This window comes from Pleurodeles waltl, chromosome 4_2 (assembly GCF_031143425.1).
Source record: "Pleurodeles waltl isolate 20211129_DDA chromosome 4_2, aPleWal1.hap1.20221129, whole genome shotgun sequence".
NCBI classification, from domain to species: Eukaryota; Metazoa; Chordata; class Amphibia; order Caudata; family Salamandridae; genus Pleurodeles; species Pleurodeles waltl.
In genome coordinates, this window is record NC_090443.1 from 384,153,580 (window position 1) to 384,175,657 (window position 22,078).

Consider the following 22,078-nt stretch of genomic DNA (forward strand, 5'->3'; position numbering starts at 1 on the left):
CCATGCTGCCCCGTATCTGCTTCCAGGACTGGAGCAGTGGCAGGTGTATCTTCCTCAGTGCTTATTTGTAATTAACAAGGTGCCGGTGCCCAAAGCCCTCCTCTTAAACACACGGATGCTGCAATTAAATGTGTGAACACGGATTACTGAGGCATCGTAACCTCAAAGCCATCTCGGGCCTCTTCAATCCATATAAAGCCACTACCTGTCCCTTCAGCTCACTCTAGCCGCTTTCTGCTTTCTCCCTTTGTAACCCTTTTTCGTTTTTCCCTTCCTCCGTCTCTCCCACATGTGTCTTTTGCTCGCAGCAAATGCTTGAGGCAAAATATTAAGCCCTGGCCCTCAAAAATAAGTGCTGGGTGCTGAGCACCGGAAACAACAATCGCAAATTAAGCACTGATCTTCCTTCCTGGAGGAAGGACCAGGTCTGAAGTGTAGTAAGACAGATTAAGGCCTACAGCTGACTCATTTGGTGAGCTAGTAAGACTACAGACTGAGTACACAATACTACCTAAAAGGGGCGGGCATACTGTACCTTTCCCTTAGATCCATGCACGCCTACCCTAGTACTAAGGTAGTTGGAGGGGAAGCATAGGGGGCATCTTCACCAGAGGATATTGTCCCTGCATCAGCGAATCTGAGTACTTGAACTTTTGTAGTACGCCGTTTTATAGTGTATTAAGTACTTCTATTTTACAAACATAAGCACTGGGCTGGATAATTACACTATTGGGTGCCTGAAGGGGGAGTTTGTTTTACCCCTACCCAGAGCCTAATTTGTGCTTGTTGTTTCCGGTGTTGAGCACTGGCACTTATTTTTGAGGGCCGGGCTTATTCTCCTGCCTCAAGCATTTGCTGCGAGCCAAAGAAAAATGTGGTAAAGACGGAGGAAGAGTGAAAGGGAAAAGCGTCACTATAGTAGAAAGCAGAAAGCTGTAGAGTAGGCTGAAGGGGCAGGGAGTGGCTGTAACTGGATTGAAGAGGCTTGAGATGGCTTCAGGATTACGCTGCCTGAGTATTCCGCGCTCGCACATTTAAATGCAGCAGCCGCGTGTTCAAGATGAGGGCTTTGGACACCGGCACATTTTTATTTACAAATTAAGCACTGCCCCCACCCTAACCTCCCTTAGGAGCCTGTGACTGCTCACCATCACTGCATTTGAATCAAGTGCTGACGGGGTTGTAGTTAGCCTGGTATGCCAGAGCCATCCTAAAATGGACCCCAGGACATCAGAAGCAAACTACCCTAGGCCCCATTTCCGTGTCCCACTAGCCCCTGCTTGCCTTGTGGTTCCCTGAACGGAGCCTCAATACTTGGTTTGATACCCATTCATTGAAGGTATTTTCTCTTATGTGACTTCAATGTTTCTTGAAATCAAGAAGAAGGAAGGCACAAAGTCTGACTAGGAGGGCATATTGTTTGCGAAAAAGGGTACATTTGTTTTAATCACGCCCAGCATTTTATCACTAATCAGAGTTTAAGGGTTTGCACTGAGGGCTTGATATTTGGAATATTTTATGGTATTTTTTAAAAGCCAGAATGGAAAACTATATGTGTTATGCTGTTGCCTGCATCCTGGAGTCTGATCTTGTAGGGTGATCTTTAAGGTTCGTGTTTGAAAGCAATCTTTTCGTGCTTGTATTCTTAAGCTTCTCGTGCTTGTACAAAGCTTCAAAGCTTGCCCTGCTTGTATATTCCATTCTGCTCTTGATTGTATATTCCATTTTGAGCTTTTATTGATCACGTTGCATTCCAGGATTGACCATTCCTATGTTTTCTCATGCTTCTGCACACTAGTTCAGACCTTTCTAGTTTGTCTACTCAATATTATGCTTTTCTTGGCTTAAATTAAAACAGTGATTGTAGATAAATATTTTCCACTTTTTTTAATTGTTGTATTTTGTTGACCTATCTATGTTTTTGTCTGCATGAGAGACATTGCATTCTGAGACATATTTTATTAGAATATTCAGTGATATGTAAGCTATCTGTCCATAAGGATTCTATGATATTGTACCTTTTAAGGTTACATATAGTATATGTATTCCGCGTCTGAGCCAAAAAAAAAACAGAATTGGGCTAAGAAAAATCAATTGCCCCACTTTGTCTTGGGAATGGATTGAAATTCTTTCTCAACTCCTATTAATCTCGGTGTATAGCTTTCTAAGACACCAATCATGAAACTGCACAACTACTTATGTCTGTAAGATGGAGTGAACCCAGTGTTCATTAGAGATGGAAGCAGCTTGCCTAAAATCACACATGGCATCAGTAAGCCAGTGTACATGGAAAAGGCTGGAAATAATAACTGCTAGCTCCAAAATCACAACGCCACGTCTCTGCCCCCAGGTTGAGCCTCATCTATCACAGGCCTTTTACCAGTCCTGACGTTTTAGGACAGCATTGCTGCACCCTTTTACACTATACATACACATATACTTTATATAGCATTTAATACAGATATTGAGGGCCTGATTTAGAGTTTAGTAGACATGTTACTCTGTAACAAACATGATGGCTATCCCATCCACTGTATTACAAATGCATTATATCCTTTGGCACTTGTTATTAATATGAATAAGATATATTTACAAATTCTGGTAAATGTAGAAACTGAGGCACTTTGACATGGTGATTTGCCCAGAATGACAGAATTAGAATTCACCACTGGAACATTAATTCTCAGGGACAGGTTGCGGAGCTACCACTTTAAGCTCTAGCACATCAAGGTCTACCACAGTACGTGTTATATTAGAGTAGGCTTCTCTACGAGTAGCTCGAGAGCTACTGGTAGTGTTCCAGCTACCTGTAAGTAGCTCTCTTGTGTGCAGTCCAGACTCCTAAATTAGAAGTGTTTGCTTGTTCGAAACAAATATATGTATACTGAAATAGAAAAGTTTGTATTCTCATCTGAATGGGTTTTTTCAGAACTCATATGCTGAGATTTGGAGAAAAATTATTAGATTTCCAAAATATTTTTGAAGCTGATACTTCAGTGACAAATCATGCAGCATTCTGGAAACCTTTTTAGGTCAAGCCTAGGTAGCGCGCATGCGCTGTCTGCAAAACATGCAGCATTCAGTCTATGGACTTTAACGGCGGCCACTCTTGCCATTCTTTTTATGTTGTCCTTGTCTTAAATGCTTCCTTTTTATTGATATGTTTTTCTAAATGCCCCTCCTATGCTTAGTTTCCTCCCAGGCGATTTCACTAAGAGAACATTTTTGTTGGCCATCACACGGCGTTCACCCTTCCTTCTGTTACAGCATTTGATGGCCTCTCCTGTCTGGGCATTTCAGCCTTAGTGTTCTTTTGGTTGTCCACAGAAATGTGTTCACACCACACTAGAGAAAACACTGTGTTGAAAAAGGCACCAAAGGTTTCAGGTTTGGTTTGTTCTTGTGCCTCCCTTCTGGTATACTTAATTGATGTTTTCCAAGCCACTTTTCCCTCCACTGCTGTTTTAGGAATGGTTGGCTCTGTGTGAGTGTTTTGCACCCTCCGGCAGAGACACACTAATGCACTTTCAGTATTCCTCATTCTAAAGTCCTCTAAACAGTGCTGCAGCTGCTTCTTTGGTCCCAGTGGTCAATCCTCATTCTTAATCCTATACGCAGTGCTGCTAGCTGCTTCTCTAGTCGAAGTAGTAATCCTCATTCTTAGTCGTCTAGACAGTGCTGCTAGCTGCTTCTCTGGTCCCAGTGGTAATTCCTCATGACGGTGCTGCTAGCTGCTTCTCTTATCCCAGTGGTAATTCCTCATCCTTAGTCCTGTAGACAAAGCTGCTTCTCTGGTCCCAATGGTAATTCCTCATCCTAGGTCCTCTAGACAGGGCTGCTAACTGCTTCTCTTGTCCCAGTGGTAATTCCTCATTCTTAGTCCTGTAGACAATGCTGCTGCTGCTTCTCTGATCCCATTGGTAATTCCTCCTTCTTAGTCCTGTAGACCAGTGTTGTCCAACCTTTTTATCGCCGCGGACCGGTAAATGTTTGATAATTTTTCCGTGGCCCGCTTGTCCCATTGTGTGACAAGCGGGCCACGGAAAAATTATCAAACATTTACTGCCCGCCACAGTGGGGCGGCCCGGTGCCTATTGATCCACGGACCGGCACCGGCCCGGGGGTTGGGGAACACTGCTGTAGACAATGCTACAGCTGCTGCTCTAGTCCCGTTGGTAACTCCTCCATTCTAAGTCCTCTCGACAGTGCTGCAGCTGTGTCTCTTTTCGAATGCTGGGACACCAGAACTTAAAAGGAGGACAAGCGAGATGGCAGGAGAGGATGGTGGCAGTGAACAGTAAGTTTTGTTTTTTAATATAATTCGCTGACACACCAGAAGAGGCTCACCAACAATCCTGGCGCTACTTGCATACTAAACATAGCTTCTAAGCAGCGTCAGGATTGGTCTGAGCAGCAGTGACTGTCACTCAGACACAACCGTTGAGCCTGTGCAGTTTCTCCAGCCCGGCTGTGTACACATGTTTGGACGGCCATCTTAACCCATCCGAACACACATGTACACTTAGTGCACACAATTCCTCATTCCACCTCCCGTGGCCCAGCCCCTCCCTTCTGGCTGAGCCAGCAGCAGAAAAATAATATCATTTAATTTTTCTGCTGCTGGCTGTTAGCTAGTGGGGTGACGCTCCCCCGCCATTGCGGAGGAGCCACCCCTGGTGTTAATGTAGTGCCAACAAGACTATGAATTCTTCCAAATAAGGCAAGTCCGATAGCAGCCCTAACCTGCTTCTATCCATATAAAGCCTAGCCGTTATGGAGAGTCAGTCCAGAAAGGGAAAAACACCCCTTGATTTCTTCAGTTTGTCCACCATGATATACCAATATAGACTATAACTGTGATTGTAATTGCATTTATATAGCACTTACTATAAGCTATAAATGCTATCATTTTCTTTAAGAACAGTCACTTCTTGCCAAGTAAATGGAGGGCATTTAACTGAAGTGACAGCATCAAAGAAGAACTTGCTGTTCACAGTGCCTTTCATGGGCTATGATACTTGCTTGGGCGCTACACCAATAACTAAATGTTGGAATAGCAAGTAAGTTTCACTGTTTTTCTACTCTCCTGAAAACATGCTTGCATCTCTTTGCTGCTGACAGTTTAGTACTGTATTTTACTTTAGAGTATATTAGGTCCATTTATAAACCACTTCATAACCCAGACGAGCCCCGAAAAGCTTGTGCGGATGGTTGGAATATACTACTCTGTAGGAGTCCTTAGGTGGAATGTGTCTTTGTCATGTGGCCTACAAAGAACTGTTATGCTGAATTGTAGCCTTCGCATCTCTCTGTATCATGAGAGTTCCCTTATTTTATAACTTGCTATTCTGCAGGCATAAAAAAGATGCTTTGGACTGGAATAATGGAAGCTAATGTGATCGCATTCTGAAGTATTGTTGGGTTTTAATTGATTCCAAATGATCAAGCGATGCAGCTGAAAGGCTGTAAAATGAAAAATTGTATAAAGTAATGCACGAATGAAGTTAATGCAAAATGGAATACTGTAAAGGTGGCACGTAGATCTGTGATGTATGAAATTCTGAAATGTTATGTTGAACGCTACACAAGGACTCGTTTATTTAAGAGACAATTCAGTAATTGCTGAGACTTGAGTTTTGAGATGTCTCTTCTTGTGTCTGGCAGATCTTAAGTAACCTTGTGATGGAAGAGCTCCTCCCATCCCTTCAGACGGATCTGTTGCCCAAGATGAAAGGAAAGAGGAATGATAGGAAGAGAGCCTGGTTTGGGGTAAAATAATCACTGTTGTTATGTCACGGATCAAGTCCCTGCTCCTTTTTGTTTTTACTAGCCCATTTCTCATTACATGGCACCCTGCTTTGAACCCTACTAGTCAGTAGAGGACAGGGTGAGCAGTGGCTTGAATAACTCAAGTACAGTAGAGCTTAATTAATGAAGTATACGATTGCCCTCCAGAAATGTTGGCCAGTTAGTTCTTTACAAAATCTGAGTAAATCTCTGGCATTTTGTAATCTGGAATATTGTAATTTTGTACATCTAATTTATAATATTTGGTTTTAAATATACTCACCATAAAGTAAGATACCTATTAATTCGTACGCAAGCACCATTAGATAACATATTGTATTTCCATTATCAGAAAAGAGTAATTGTTGCTCACCAAAAAAAATGCATGTATAAATTACAAAATAATGGTATAGGAATCACGTAATGATGTCTCCAAATTTTCGTTCCTTATTTTTTTATTCCAATTTGGTGTGTTCAGAAGCCACTAATTTGATTGTTTTACGGATGCTTTTTTCCAAGACATTAGGGCATTTTGGCCAAAGTGCCCCATTTAGAGTATATAGACGCCCTGTGCACTCAAGAGTGCTCATGACATCTACCACGTTTTGGAGGATTGCTCACATCCACCAGGCTCTAAACAAAGCCATTACTTGTTCATCCTTCCATATTTTCAAAATCATATTCTCTCCTTAAACAATAATGTAATTAATGGTCATTACCTTTTTTGCCCTGCCCCTTCCTGGGGGACATTTTTAAGGATCATTAGCACCTGTCGTGGTCACCAAATTGGACCACTAATCAAAATAATAGCCTCCCACCAAGCTCACCCCTTTGGATAACTTGCATGCATGTCCTTTACATGGCACGCAGATATGTGTTTTTGAGATCCAGTGCTGACATTTTGGTCAGAATAAGTGAGCCTAAAATTGAGCTTTTACTGGGAATGCCTTCCCCAGGCAAATAAAATCCTGCGAGGTAGATTTTGGCAAAGGGATGGTGTGGGCCCGAGGGCTGGGCCTGCTTCCCATATAAACATGAGCAATGTGAGGCCTCTGGTGCCTGCTCATGATGCAAGCACTCACAACATACCAGGTCTCCCTGGGCACGCTAGCAGCCGAGGTTTAAGCCTGGGCTTCGGATTCTGACAAGAAGAGTGATGCATCTCTTCAATCACTGGTCACATGACTTCTATTAGGGGCATGATTATAAATAGGACTAATCCAAAGCGGGCAATCCTCCACTCTTGAGCAATGTCATAATGACATCTGTTTTTACTGCTAATCCTAATATTGCTAAAGCGCACACTTCGCCCGGGATAAGTTATCAATTATTAATGATAGCACTTGGCGGCATAATTCCTGAACTGAAAACAACAACTGTAAATAATGAAATGGTGGCAGTTTTTAACCACAAGCTGTGTGTTGAGTAACATAGTTACAAGGGAGATGTAACAAATGCACTGTGATGAACATGCCTTTTTCTGGCAATTGGACAAGTGCAGGCCTCCATTAAGCCAATGTAACCCGTCCCATCACAATGACCCAACTTTAAATCTTCAACCACGTTTCCAGACTATATAACCTGAATTCTGGCCGAAATATAAATTCTCAGCTCCCTTACTAAGTCACCTATGCAGTATCTATCTGTGGACTATTGAGTAACACTTAGTCATTGCTGATTCATGTGCTCTGCGGCTGTCACATCTGCCTGAGAGCAGTTAACAGTCCATTTTGCTATAGTTGGATTTTGGGTATTTCAAAATCTAAACTGAATTCAAGTCCTGATTGGCTAGAGCACCCAATGCGAAATCCAGATTTGTTTTTATGTTATTAATAATTGAGGGATGGAGTTTCAGTGTTCAGGTTTTGGGTGAATTCTGCTTGGCCAGTCAAAAAGTTGGACAAGTTGTTGCTTTGTATGGAAAATGCCCCTGATGCCCTAGAACAAGAGTTCTTGACCATTTTACTTTGTCATATCCCCGCTTAATCATTACTGGAATCCAGTGATCCTCAATGAATAATTATTGGAATCTGTGGACTCCTACTGAGTTGTTGCTGGAGGCCGGGTACCCGATCTATTCAATTTCAATGATTTGGACCATAAAACAATATACAAATTATGAAATATTTTATTTAATTCACAATTAAATATGGAAATATCACAATTGTAATTTTAATGGGAAGGTTGGAGCTTTTCTGAATTAAATCAAGGCAACCCAGTGTTGGTACTATATTCTGTTTCATGCACGTGCAGTCTCTCATATATCAATCAGAGAATACCAACTTAATTTTTAGTTTCAAAAACCTAACATTTACAGAACATTTTAAAATATTCAGTTTTACATTTTTCTTCCCCATTTATATACACTTTTTAAGCTGTTAATATTTAATTTTCTAAGCAGTTGCGGCCCCTTGAGTAGGCTTCGCGGTCCCCCAGGGTTCCTAGACCACAGGTTAAGGACTTCTGCCTAGAAGTTTCAGGAATCCACTAGCTTAAATTAGCTTCTGTCTTCACACACAGATGTTCCGCTGGTCGAGCAGACATATGCCATAGTGTCTTCTTTGTTGATTTCAGACAGTGGAGGAGACCTATAATCTGGTCACGACTCAGGTCTCTGACGGATTTGAGTCCCTACAAGAAGAATGCAAGAATCTTGCCAAGCAACTGGAAGGAACAATTCGTTCGGACATGGATCAGATCGTAACCTCCAAGGAGTTTGTAGCAGGGAAAATCAAAGGTGAGTTGAATTAAATATTTATCATGCTTCTCAGACTGGAACTACCAATGATAGCCTATGTACAATATCATGGTGAATACTAGCTGACACAATCTATATTTTTCAAAATATGTTGTTTGAAAAGGTTATCTGATTGATCAACCGAAGAATAACTCACAGGAATTCAGAACGTTTCTCAAATATTCTGTGTTGAAGTCTGAAATTAAGTATTGACTACTTAAATATTATTTTTGGAGGAGCATGGTTGCAATTACTATAGACTGTCAGTGCTCCATCCTCAAAATATTAACAGGAGCTGGTAATAACGCAGAGCCCACTCCTACTTTTCTGTAGGCAGAAGCGTTTGCAACGTATGCCATGCAAGTGTGTCCATTACTTTTCAAGATTGTTTTCTAATAGGCTTTTTTATGTGAAGCTTTTTTTATCACAAGTATCCTTTTGATTGTTTCTTTGAATATTAATAATTCACAATAATCAATAGCAGCAACAATTTACTTAAAAGATTTTTTAGCTCAGTAAGTATAGTAGCTTAAAATTACTTAACACATTTAAAAAGAAAGTAACTCTACAGACTATGATCTCACCTGATATATGCTTTGCTAAATGAGTCCTTACAAAAAGATATCTACAGTGCTTCATTAAAATGCATTGACTGAGCCTCATCACTGCCAACCAACCGCTAACGTATAAACAGGCTGAATGGAAAACATGCAGTGGCTGTTTAATTCATGCCTAAAGAAACTACTGAATACTGACATGCTAGCAGTCATCATATCAGGCAGAGGCCCAGTAGTAGAATACTCTATATTAGGCATAGCTAGAGCTCCTTACCCTCTGATACCGAGCCGCTCTCCCCAGGAGGTGTTGGTTAACTAGTAAAGTAAAATGTTGAGGGGGAAGATGATGGGACTTAAATACAAGGTGGTTGAAAGAGAGCTCTATGCGGTCTCAATGTCAGTTCTCTGTAGATCCAACTGATGGTCCCATGGCAGCGCTACAGAAGAAGGTTGCATGGATGAAAACTGAATGGGACAAAGGAAGGTTTCCATTAAATAATGCCTTCCACGCAGAGCCATATCCCCTACTACAACTTAGCAATGTTTACTGAGTTTGGGCTCTCCGCCTGTTTCAGTGACCTCCTTTAGTTGGTTTTACTTACCTACACTATTCCTCTCAATAGACCCTTCCCCTGCCCACTGAGTCCACTGGGTGCATATTCTTCATACACAAGCATGGTGGTACCACTGATATGACCAGTGTTGCTCCCTTTCCCTGCCCTCATCCCAATAGCACCTTGTCCCACACTCTCACAACATAGGTACCCCTATGACATCCAATATGGAGATATGCTTCCTCACACTTGATGTGCATGAAAGGCACACTGCAAGGAAACTCTACACCTTGTACTCTTATGTTAGGCACCAAAAGGCGAATGTTGTATGTCTTCAGGAAACACACACCCAAGGAGCTGGATCACTTGCGCTGACGGCTGCTTGGGACATTACACGCAACATCATAGTCAGCATATGCCAGAGGGGCTTTGGTCTGGATGAAATCTGGCCTCCCATTCTAGGAGACGGGTGTTAGAGACAGAGAGGGTTGTTGTATCCTCTTGGACGGCTGTCTAGATGACAGGTTAGTACTAGTGTGGAGCACTAACGCCCCAAACGTAAAACAGAATCACTTGTGGGGGGAATTCTCTACTTACCTGGCACACAAAACACACATGTCCTGGCTGCTAGGGGATGACTACAATAGCGTGTTGAACACATTGTTGGATAGATCCTCTAAGCTTGATCATTGGTCCCTAGGTGATGCCTGGCGCTCACTGCACCCTACAGCTCATCTTTACCCCTTTTTTCTGCCCGCATCAACTTTTTGTTCAGCTGAGTCTCTTCCACTGTTCGGAATCCCTCCTCCTGTCTGTGAGGCAATCTGAATATCTTGGGAGGGTGATCATGGACCATGTGGCCCATACTTTGGACCTTACATGACTTCCACTTCGCCCGCCGATTCTGCTTTGGTGACTCTAGCGCAACACACTGGAGGACCTTGCATTCCACAATACACTAGACACACACATTCAAAATTACTTTGCTGGTAACCATAACTCGGCCACTTCTTGTGCTGTTGAATGGGACGCTTTTAAAACAGTGACCCTGGGTGTCTGCATTAAGGAGATAGTGGGAGTCTGCTGGACTTTGGAGCGCAAGATCAGTGAGGCAGAGGCCTGCCTTGCCGCTCAGAATAACTCAACTTTCATAGACCCTGCAGCTTTCCCTCGGTACGTAGAGGCATGGGAAACACACGCCTCCTTACTGGAATGCCTTCAGCACTTTAACTTTAAGATGCATGCCGATCGGGCCCACCAAGAAGGCGATAAAGCTGGATGGTTGCTGGCCTGGCTAGTCCGGCAGTCTGAAACTAGCTCCTCTATCACTGAGAAACCATCCCCCTCGGGGGACTCGCTTCACCCACAGGAGACAATACTTCATGAATTCACCATATACTATGCAACAGTGTACAAGGCTCCCTGAGACAATCCCCCGCATGACCTTGCAGCTTTCCTGTTGGACCTTCAACTCCCCCGCCTCCCACCCACCACCAGGGAAGCACTGGTTGTGCCTACCACTGGGAAGGAGGTCTGCTAAGCCATTTAAGAATTACCCCACAATAAAACTCCTGGACTCGATGGGCTCCCCTTGGAATATTACTCCATATTCGCACCCAAATTAGCCCTGCACGTGTTGGAGGTTTGTGAGGAAGCCCTGCGTCTAGGCATTCTACCACCTTCCTTTCGTGAATCACTGCTAGTCTCAATTCTGAAACCTGATCAAGACCCAATCCAACTGGGTTCTTACTGGCCTATAGCTATACTTGGGCCGACTATAAAATTCTGGGCAAAATTCTAGCGAATAGCTATTCCCAGATCGTCCCACTACTGGTCCATGATGACCAGAATGTTTTTGTCCTGGGCCGCAGTGCCTCCCAAAGCATCAGATGTCTGTTTCATGCGCAGGATCAGGTCCAGGATGTCTTTCCTCACACTTCCTGTCTTGTCCTGGATGTGGAAAAGGCACCCAGTTCAGGGCCTACCTGTTCCAGGTGGTGGCCTGCATGGGTGTGAGCAGCGTCTACTGGCCTACACTCAATTGCTGTATACGGCTCCTTTATCCAGGGTGCACCTAGGCCCTCTAGTATCAGACTCCTTCCTGGTTCCAAGAAACACCAGGTGGGACTGACGGCTCTCCTCTCAACGGTTTGCCCTGGCAATAGAACCAGTGGTGATCCACCTCCGGGCAGAGGGAAGGCTATGGGGCATACCCCTGACGGACCGGGTCCACAAATTTTCCCTTTACACAGATGATGTGCTTATTGACATTAAAGACGTGTGTGAGCCCCTGCACTCGTTTAGTGCAATACTTATGCATTTCGCAGGAATCTCTGGTCTGTGAGTAAACATGGCTAAGTCAGTGGTATATCATGTGCACCCGGGGTTCCCACAAAGTGACACCACCCTAGGGGAAAAAACTTTGCGATAGAATGTGGAGGCAGTCTGTTATCTTAGACCATATTTTTGCAGTCCCTCCCCCTTGTCCACTTCGGAAACATAACTCTCATAAAAATGATCATTCTACCTAGATTATTGTACTATTTCACGAACCTCTCAATTATTTCCCCCACTGCTTCTTTAAAGAACTAAACGCTCTACAGTCCTCCTTGATCTGGGGGTGCCCGTTGCCACTGTGTGCCCTCCATACTTGACAGCTTCCAGCTGACAGAGGTGGACTCGGTGCCCCCTTTTTGGAGGCTTACTTCCTGGCAGCTCAATTGCAGCGGGGGTCACTTTGGACGGCCGGTTGATATATGGCAGACGTGGCCTATACTCCAAGCAGTCTTACACCAGCCCAACTGCGCAACTTCCTCATTTCCAGGGTAATGCCTGCCTCCCCCAGCTCTTGCAGGTGACCATAGCATGGACTTGTATGCTTCACATGCACAGGCTCTCAGTAGGGAAACAGTTTTAGGCACCTAATATCCCCTTGGTAGGGCTTCCTAGGTTCCCTGGCTTCTACTCAGTACGGCAGCTTAGAAGCTTGACGTCGAACTCAATCCACACAGTGTGAGACTTGTATGTTGATGGTCGCCTCCTCCCCTTTGCGCACCTTATGATGGAGAGCTCTCTGCCAGCAGGACAATTTCTTACATACCAACAACTAAATAATGCGCCTCAGGTGCTCTGGGGTGCTGCAAATTCGGAATTGCCTGCACATCCTGACATACGTGCAATTATCACGATGTACGCTGGTGCCACCTAACACCCTGGCTCTACAGAGCTGTCCGCAAACTCATCAATTCCCTTTTATATGCCCATGCCACAAAAATGGGAGTTGGACATAGGGAGACCACTCTAGGATAAGGAATGAGAGATTGCGTTGTCCCATCCAAGATGGGTTTCCTGGATCTCCCGCTTCAAGAACATTATTTTACCTACTGCATAGGGCATTCCTTTCTCCAGCGTGCCTAAAACATTACTTCCCTGCAGCACAGTTCACCTACCCGCGCTACTTTACCCTCAGAAATAATCTCTGTCACATGCTGTGGTCCTGCCCTTCCTTACACCAGTATTGGTCCTCCGTTCACGACACACTACAGGAGGTGCCGGATATACCAGACGTGGAAGGCCAGCGCATTAGGTATATTTAAACAGAAAAAGAGTCATAAGGTTTGCTCATGCTTTGCAACCCTGGTGCTACTACTGGTCATGCGTACACTCACTGTGCATTGGTACTCGGCTTCCCCTCCCCCTGTGGAAGCCTGGGCAGGGGCAGTATGTAAATGGAGTGTTGCCAGAGAGGATGTGCTCCGCGTGAGGAGTTGTTCGGCCTCCGTAGATGACTTAATTTGCATCAGTTGGCCACAATACTCACCCATTTTCAAACAACCTCCGCATGATGACACCAGACCACCTTACAAAAACTGTCAGTCACCTGCAGTACTTGGTCCCCCTGACGATTCTGCCAGGTTCTTCTCTCCCTGCTCGCCCCTACTTGTGGAGTGGCCTACTAGTCCGCTTCCAAAACTCATTTGGAGTCAATCAGGCACTGATATTTTGTCCAGACATATGCTGTAAAACCTCCTGCCTCTTCCCCATACCCCTAATTGGCGACACTACGACTTGATCTTTTCTGCCTGACCCTCATTCTGGGTTGTGCATGCGGCCTTCTTTACGCTGCTCCCATGCCACCCCAATATCTGACCATGGTATTCCCTGAACGACCCCACCCCTTGGCCCAGTTTTTTCTAGGAGAGGTGTAAAGGAAATAGTAATTGGGTGCAGGAGACATGGTGCCTACCAGAAGGAAATAGAGCAAGAAAACCCAGAAGAAAACTCTGGTTACTGTTGCAAGAAACCGTTAGTAAAGCCCTAGGAGATGTTTCTGTGGCAGAAGGTACCTGGTCCTACAAGGGACAAACACACTGCTTAGCTCTCTTGTGAGTCTTAGAGTCAATCTGATTGACCCTGGAGGATATGATTTGATGACACTGTGTTTGTGTCAGATGCTCATACTGATTCATATAATATGAGGTGACATTGCAAGACTAAAGGACGTAGTACTTCAGTACCAGTGTAATTCCTAAAGGCTTCTTCGCCATGTTTGTTTGTGTTTTGATTAGTATATGCTAATAAAATCAGAAGACCAGTGGGTAATCCACTTGATGGAAACTTATAGTAATGGAGAAAATTATTTCTTATTTAGGAGATATGAGTATGTTAATGATCTTTTGGAATGTTTCTCCCTGGAACTAATTATGTTAATTAGGTTATCAAGAGGAGTAGGCCCAGACAACCTGCCAGCTATTGCAATTAAATTGAATAGTGATTGGTGTGGACATGATTTTTCGAGCAAACTTTCAACAGTATTGCAGATATGGCAATAGTCCCAGACAGCTCGAAATGTGCTAATTAAATAATTAAACCCATCTTTAAAAAATTAACCTCAACAACCCAGGGAGTTACAGATGTTGAGTGAACGGTGTGTTCAGAACTCCTTCTTATAAAGATGCAGGAGAGGATAGATGCTAACACTTTAATTCATATGGAAAAAAGGCAGGTTTAAAACTCAACACTGGACCACTGTTTGTCTGTGGGCCACAGCTAGGTAATATGTAGAAACCAATGCAGCATATTTTGCTTTTGTTGATTTAGGCTGGCGCTTGACTCAGTCAATTAGGAAATACTTTGCGATTCACTAAAAGAATTGGAGATACCAAGTGGAATACTGGCAATCCTTGGAGAAATACATTGGGGAAATTGGGCAAGGCAAGGGTGGAATTAAATCAAGTGGGCAGTTATTTAGAAAAATTCCTATTAAGAATGGCTTACGTGAGGGTTGTGTATTGGCCCGGACTATATTTGCCCTTTATCTTATGGATTCACCTTCTATATTGTTGAGCTTTCATTCTTTTTCACCTAAATTGAGAGGAAGACACGTACCTTGCCTCCTGTATTCTGAGTTTTGGTAATAATGGTTGAGACCCAAATATGTTTAAAAAGGAAGTTACGTTTTTTTGCTAAATATTCCATTTTTAATGATAAACATGAAAAAGACCAAAATTATGGTCTTTGATTGTAGAAAGCAAACATTTTGATGGTTCCTCAATAAAGTCAAGGTAGAGGAAGTGGCTTCCTACAAATATCTTGGAATGTCTTTTACTCGAAACCTGCCTTTTACTTGAAGATGCATGTAAATGCTGTGAAAACTAGGGTTTTATTAGTACAGCAGGGTTACACATGTTTAGTAGGGATTATGGGGGACCTTCTGTGGATCCAATGTTTGATGCATTTAAAGCAATTGTGTAAACAAAATATGAATACGGAAAGAAGTGATGTTTATGAGTAGGTTCCATAACTAAATACAATGGAAGGCTTGTGCATTAAAGATGTTTTAAATTGTCCTATGACTTCCATGACTCAAGCTGTAAGAATGGGAACAAAATGAGTTTCTTGGTGCATTGTAGCAACGAAGCTTATGTTGAATTGTTTCAATAGATTATTAGTATCTGATGAGGATAAACATGTTCTTTATTGCAAAAATGAAAATTTGAATAGCAAGCTAAGGTGGACTGTGAGATTGAGGGTAGATGAAATTGATAGTGGATTTGCTTTCCTTAGTCTCTCTCACATTAGATGTTCCAGTTAGTATCTCTTGATCTAACTTTAACATGAAAATAGAATTGTTGTCCCAAGATAAGAATGTCCAACATTTACATCAAATGAAATCAATTTCCAACTTAATAGACTACTATTACAACAAAACAACAACATTTCCCTCTATAGCCCTGCTTCCGGATCAAGCCTTACGGCACGGAAATATTTGGTTGACCCCATGTTTGCTTTAGGCAAGTCACCAATGGGGATAAAGAGAGTAGGGGGATGTTGTGGATGTGCTTTAAATATGATATGCTTCAATGTATGTATTTTACTGGATTGTCAGTTTTTCACAGTAAAGAGACATATATTTTTTTAATTCTATTTTGATTAAGAATTATACAACCTCCTGTCACAATGCTATGTGTTTTTATTCACTATGCATTCTCTTGATGTGATAAGCACAATTTGAAAGTGTTTACAGATGGTAGTTAGAAAATGTGTTTTTTCAAACAGTTTTTTTTTAATAAGTTTAAAAGTCAGAATCATGATGAGATGTGTAGAATCTGTTTAGTTGTAGGGTTCAGAATTTCGTTCTGTAGATGTAGCATGAGGATTTAAAAGTGAATTTTATGGAATTTTAAGCAAAATAATTGTAATTTGCTGTTTGTTTTGTTTATTTTACTGTAATTGACTATAGCCTCAATAAACTGCGTTTTTGACCAACTGATTGAGATTAGCAAGGAGTATTTCCAGTGTTTATAACTATTTTCTGTAGGTAAGTAAGAAGGTAAATTTTGTGTGATCTTGGGAGATATTTGGTGAATGTTATTTGCAGGGATGGGTATTCCGTTTTTCCTGTACTGGGTGGTTAACTGGCAACTACTTGGTGAAAGTAGGGTGTTCCTTATCAGTTCTTCACAGTCCGGGTAGGTGATTATGGTGCAATGTTGTGAGCTTGAGGGGTTGGTGAGTTTATGCTCGATTTATTGGTGTGTTTCTATAGCGTATGTTACTGTGGTGTATGACAGTGATGTTGGTATGGCAGTGTTTTGCTGTGTGCAAGTGGGGGTATAGGGTTCTGCCTAACTTTTGCTATCTAAGAATGACCACTTGAAGATGTTTCTGGAACAAGGTTACATAATAATAATGCTGAGTGGAGAGTGCTGTGGTGTAGCTGATGTAAGCCTGATTGTGACATATCGGACATATGTTGGGTATGTGTGGCAAGGACTGTGTAGAGTGTACTAGTTGAGAGAGTGCATTGTGTGTTTTGGCTACGATTAAGTGTTTATTATTTAAAGAACCCAGGGCACACCACAGGTTGGGCCTTTTCAAAGAAGTGTCAGTGAAGGAATAAGAGAAATATGCCAGGCAGGATAGAGAACAATACTGCTGTGGAAATGGTAGAGCCCCATCATTATCCTGAACACATTGTCATCAGGCATCAGATCCTGCAGTTTCTACCTGCTGTTTATACCCACGCCATCGGATACATAAAAACCCTTTGCTAACAACCCCACACAACCACTAATGTCCCTGGGTACATATGACTGTGGTGATGCAGAACCACGACTTAAATGGAATATGACATGAAAGAGCCACCATTTGTGCCACAGGAGATTCCCGTCATGTCTCTTCTAGGTTAGTCAAACCTTTCAAAATTGGAATAAAGTACGCACCTCAATAACTGTCTTATTGTCATTCTCAGATGTAGTCTAGATCATCCTTTAGGTCTGAAGGATTCTCCAGTGTGGTAGTACTAAGTTGGCGGATATTGTCAAAGTAGACCTTCTGTGTCCATGCTCAGTGGTAACACTTCGTCCTATTTATTTCTGTGTGGCTTGTCCAGGTTTTGATTTTGAAAACTGGGCCACCCTAAGTGGTGTGGTAAACCTTACCTGAACCCCATAGTTTTTACCACCAGCCTGACTTACTACATTAACGACCTCCACCGCCATCCCCAGTTCTGTCCCTCCCACACGCACTACTCCTCCTTCTGCTAAGACTCATCTTGTCCCCAGAAGACCCACTGTAAAATGTAGGGAGAACAGAGCTCTCCACATCGCTCTTAGCAAGTAAAGTATGATATTGAAACCCATATAGGGCACCTCCACCTTGGTTCCTCCGACCTGGTTTCTTCAACTACTGCCTCCCATATGCAGGTCCTCCCGCTGGACAAGAACTGACCAGCAAACCCAACAGGTGTTACTTCGATCCCTCCAACTCCACCCTCCCCACCACCAAGTAAATAGCAGTGTTTACAGTCTGATTTCATGGAGCATGTGAAAATCAACAGATGACTTTCCTAGGCACTTGATATGAACAGTGTAGTCTACTTTTGGCGTGTCTACCTACACTAAAACTTTGATCTAAGTAGTTCGGCATTTAGACACTGTTCATTTGGCTACACTAAGCATGTGAAGCAGGAATGATTACAGTCTGTCTGCACTAAGCACATAATACAAATAGTGCAGTGTTTAGTCCTTTTTGCCTACACTAGCACACAATAAAAATAGTGAAATGTTAGTAATCGGCCACTACTCAGATGATTAGAAGAGTGCAATGTTTGCACTTCATTTGTCTGTCTCCACTAAACACGTGTCTGAAATAGTAAATTGTTTACAGTCTACCTGCACTAAGCATTTGTTACAAATAGAGTAGAATTTGCAGTCTGTGTCAACCTACATTAACCACATGATGAAATAATGGCTCGAAAAGCACAAACCGAAAGCCAGACTCTTGGCTCTGTCAGTGCTTGTTCACCAGTGTCTACTGTCTTTTGACCTTGCATCTTGGTTGAATACCACCAGTTGAGGTTACGCTAAAGAAGGGCTTTCTTCCTTTCCTTCAAGTAGAGGGACTGAGAGTGTTGCACTTCAGAAAGTATGCCCTGTGAAGGGAGAACCTTTACTTGGAAAGGGATGTTGAACATATTGAGCAACTGCTGGTCCGAATCAGCAAGCGCGTGTTGCAACCGGCCCAAGGCTTTCTGAGGAGCGTGCTCTGTTTTAGCAATCACTCTCGTGAACATTATTCATTGCACAAGGCCATGCTGACTGAATCCATTTGTTTCTTCCCCAGGCACCTCAGCTGCCCACTCATCCACTCCAGTTACACAACCGCACTTTTTGTAACACAACCTTTTTGTTTTGAAAAAAACAAGAACTGGACAGACACCAAAACAGAGCAGGATAAATGCTTTGGTCCCCAGGAACCCTCCTGCCCTCCCATCTCTACCAGAGTTGACAGAAGGAAATGCGAAAAACATCAATGGTTACGCTTCACGTTCAGTAAATTGTAGCACCAATAACGTTCTTGCTTAAGTGCCACTAAACTGGAATAGCAGGCGTGTCTCAGCTTCTTGTGATTGAACTGTAGGCCTCTGGAAGATACCATGTGGACGCTGGGCTTGGGTTGGCTAGCTGTGCCGGTCTAACCACTTCCACGCATTACCTATAAACATTTGTGCGAGTGAAACTGATGAAAGGTGGTTGCCCAAGCCTTCACTGTGTGTCAGTAGGTGCAGTTATACACACTGACGTTAAATGCAGTGCCTTGAAACTAGTCGGACGTTCCACTGTAAGACGTTCCTGCAGTTTCTCTCAGAAGGGAATGAGTAAACCAGCGACAAGAGACGGATTCCTTGTAGTTGGAGTTGTATATATTCAATCACTCACTCATTAGTAAAGGTTCAGCCTCCGGGACAGAAGCGAAGCACATTGTGGGGACACAGTAGCGATGCATGAATTAATGATGCAGTTAATGCGTAAGCCCCGTACACACTAAAGTTGCTTGAGTTCTCTATGCTTTTAATTATTCTGATCAGGCTGCCACTTTCCTCTCACCTGGGCCTTGACCCTATGTGCTGCCAGTGATTAAGATGTCTCTCTCTTCCTTCTTCAGCTACTGTTCTGGAACCAGCAGAGAAGTGCTGCACAGAGAACATCCGGCCCTTCATGGCTTCCATTTTGGAAGAGATTATGGGACCAGTGAGCTCAGGCTTCAGTGAGGTTCGCCAGCTCTTTGAACGAGAGATTAATGCCATCAGCCAGAGTTTCCAGACTGACAACGACCCTGTGAAACTGAAAGAGGTAAAATCTGAATATCGCTCATCTTTCTTTCAATGTGAGCTTTTTTTTCGAGTCAACCTGGATGAACACTAAATGATGTAGTCAGGCTTGTTTCATATTTGAAATGACTTCAGATTAAATAATTCATAAACTTTATAAAGATGTTTCCTCTGCTATGTGAAGTGGATCGTAGCAACTTCATAATTAGAGAAAATGTCTAGTTTTGAGGCAAAAGCCCTCACTTAAAGGGGATAGAAGATCTGTTGCCAACTAGAAGGGGAGGCAGATTGGAAACAGGAAATTAATGTGTGGGTTATTGCTGGCGTGTGGTTTTTGTCCTAGATGATTATTACTTTTTTTGATTCCCTCTGCTCGATTCGGGTCTTTGGTTAGCGGAGAAAGAAGCAAGAGGCGAAAAATGTGTAAGAGAGATCTCTAAGTGCACTTGAGAAAGAAGAGAAATTCAGTTTGGAAGGGTTTGGTAGCTTGCTGGATTGCATCTAGGGTTTGGGTCTGAGAGACAGATAGAGAGCAGAGTGGAGAAGGTCATTGAAATGTGATGGGAGAGTATATTTGCAAGTTGCAAGCACAGTAATAATAGTGAAAGCTATATGAATAGTGGCAAGCCCTCCAAAGGGTGTATTTAGAGAGGAGGGGACCGAACACAAAGTCTCGGAAATTCCAACAGAATAAGGAATGTAAGTGTGGTTTAAGCAAGATGATAAGGCCCCTGTTTCTGTCTGTCCCACAAGAGGGGGAGTGTGGTCGCCACAATTTGTGGAACACAGTGGCCCCTTTTACCATTTAACATATACTTTTTTCTATCTTTAAGGTTTCACCTGCACAGCTTTTGTATTTTGATTGTGAAATCGCTTGTATTAGAAAAATAAATTCTTAATAGGGGCTTAGCACCTGCCCATTAATTACCTTTACTTACCATTCACTGAAATCAACGTTGTTCTTATTTCCATGCTTCTGATTAGTCAACACCCCATCTGCTTTCACTTTGAATGTCTTCCACCTTTAACTATCCATGCCGTGGAGCATGGCCCAAGTACAGCTTCCAGTCACTGGCCCGTGGCCGGTGTCCTTCCACTGGCTACCCACTTCAGAAGATACTTTTTTTTAAATGTGCTACCTAGCAAATCCATACAAGTACATTTGAAGGGTGTCTCTCTCCCCTCTCTGTGCTCTTACCGCATCATTGCCTAGCATCCTCCCTTTCTAGATATTTATTTTTATTTAATTTCTAATGTACCTTTGCCCCTTCTACTCCTCCCCATCTGCTTGCTTGCCTTGCACAGCTCCCACCCACTCCTGAATCGATGGCAGTTCCTCGAATACCCTTCGTAGTGGTTGATCATTAGTGCACTCCCAGAATTTTTGAACCACCTTACACAGAACTTTTCAACCACTACAACCGGAACCTATGAACCAACTCACTATGAATCTTTCTCAGGGTGGTTGGGGACCCTTTGGGGTTGTGACTTGCATTTTGTATGTATTACATTTTTGTGTGTATTTACTTCTGTGTGTTTGGGAGGATGGCAAAGCTTCTGAGCATCCAGTGAGCTACAGTAGCTTCCCCACCGAGTGATGGCAGAATGTTATGAGAGTCTGAATGCATGCACACTCACACCAGGGGTATGTTGTGTAAATCCTCCTTAATTCTTTCTGCTGTATGGAGTGGACATTACCTTGTTAGAAACTTCCTTTGTGGATCAAAGGAGACAAAATACAACACAACAACACACTGCATTGCGTATCGGTTCAATTCTTGGCATCAGCTCAACATGATGTGATCCTGGGCAAATCACTTAAGACACTTAAAGTGATGAAAATAATAGCACTACTATGCGGTCAATGTTGACTGAGTGATAGTGCTCCTATTTTCTTCACTTTCAGCTATGTTGCACAGCAGGGCTATCGCTGCTGTGCAAACGTCTAAAAACATTGACAAAAACAATAGGCATGGGGAAACCTATTGGCTGTGCCAATGCTTGTTGAATATCCCGCTTGTGATTGCAGACAGGCAGCTAAAAGTTGAGTGGATAATGCAATGCTGTTCCTATTAATCAAAAAATCAGCTAAGCACGGGTTCCATTTTGTTTTTCCAGCATTCTGTTTTTTTTTTTAAATGTTCTCTCAAATCCTTCTTTCTCCCATCAACCAGAATCCTCCTTAAATCTCTCCACCCCCTTTATCCTTTTCTAAATGCTCAGCCTCGGCTTCTCAAATGGTAAACCTCCATAGTACTATTTTCAACCCTTTGGGCACATTTACGTCAAGTTTTCTGCATTTATCCCTTTTCTCACAGACCTCGTAAAT

General features: G+C 42.9%; 1 protein-coding gene across 2 annotated transcripts in view; it reads left to right on the top strand.

The window, feature by feature from the left end:
- The window catches only part of NIBAN1 (niban apoptosis regulator 1), a 317,062-nt gene that overhangs the window by 248,612 nt on the left and 46,372 nt on the right, over positions 1–22,078 (top strand). For both annotated transcript variants that reach the window (XM_069231510.1, XM_069231511.1), the window contains 3 exons: positions 5,665–5,769; positions 8,362–8,524; positions 19,584–19,771. In XM_069231510.1, coding sequence (XP_069087611.1) covers positions 5,665–5,769; positions 8,362–8,524; positions 19,584–19,771 — 456 coding nt within the window. The remainder of the gene's footprint in view (positions 1–5,664; positions 5,770–8,361; positions 8,525–19,583; positions 19,772–22,078) is intronic.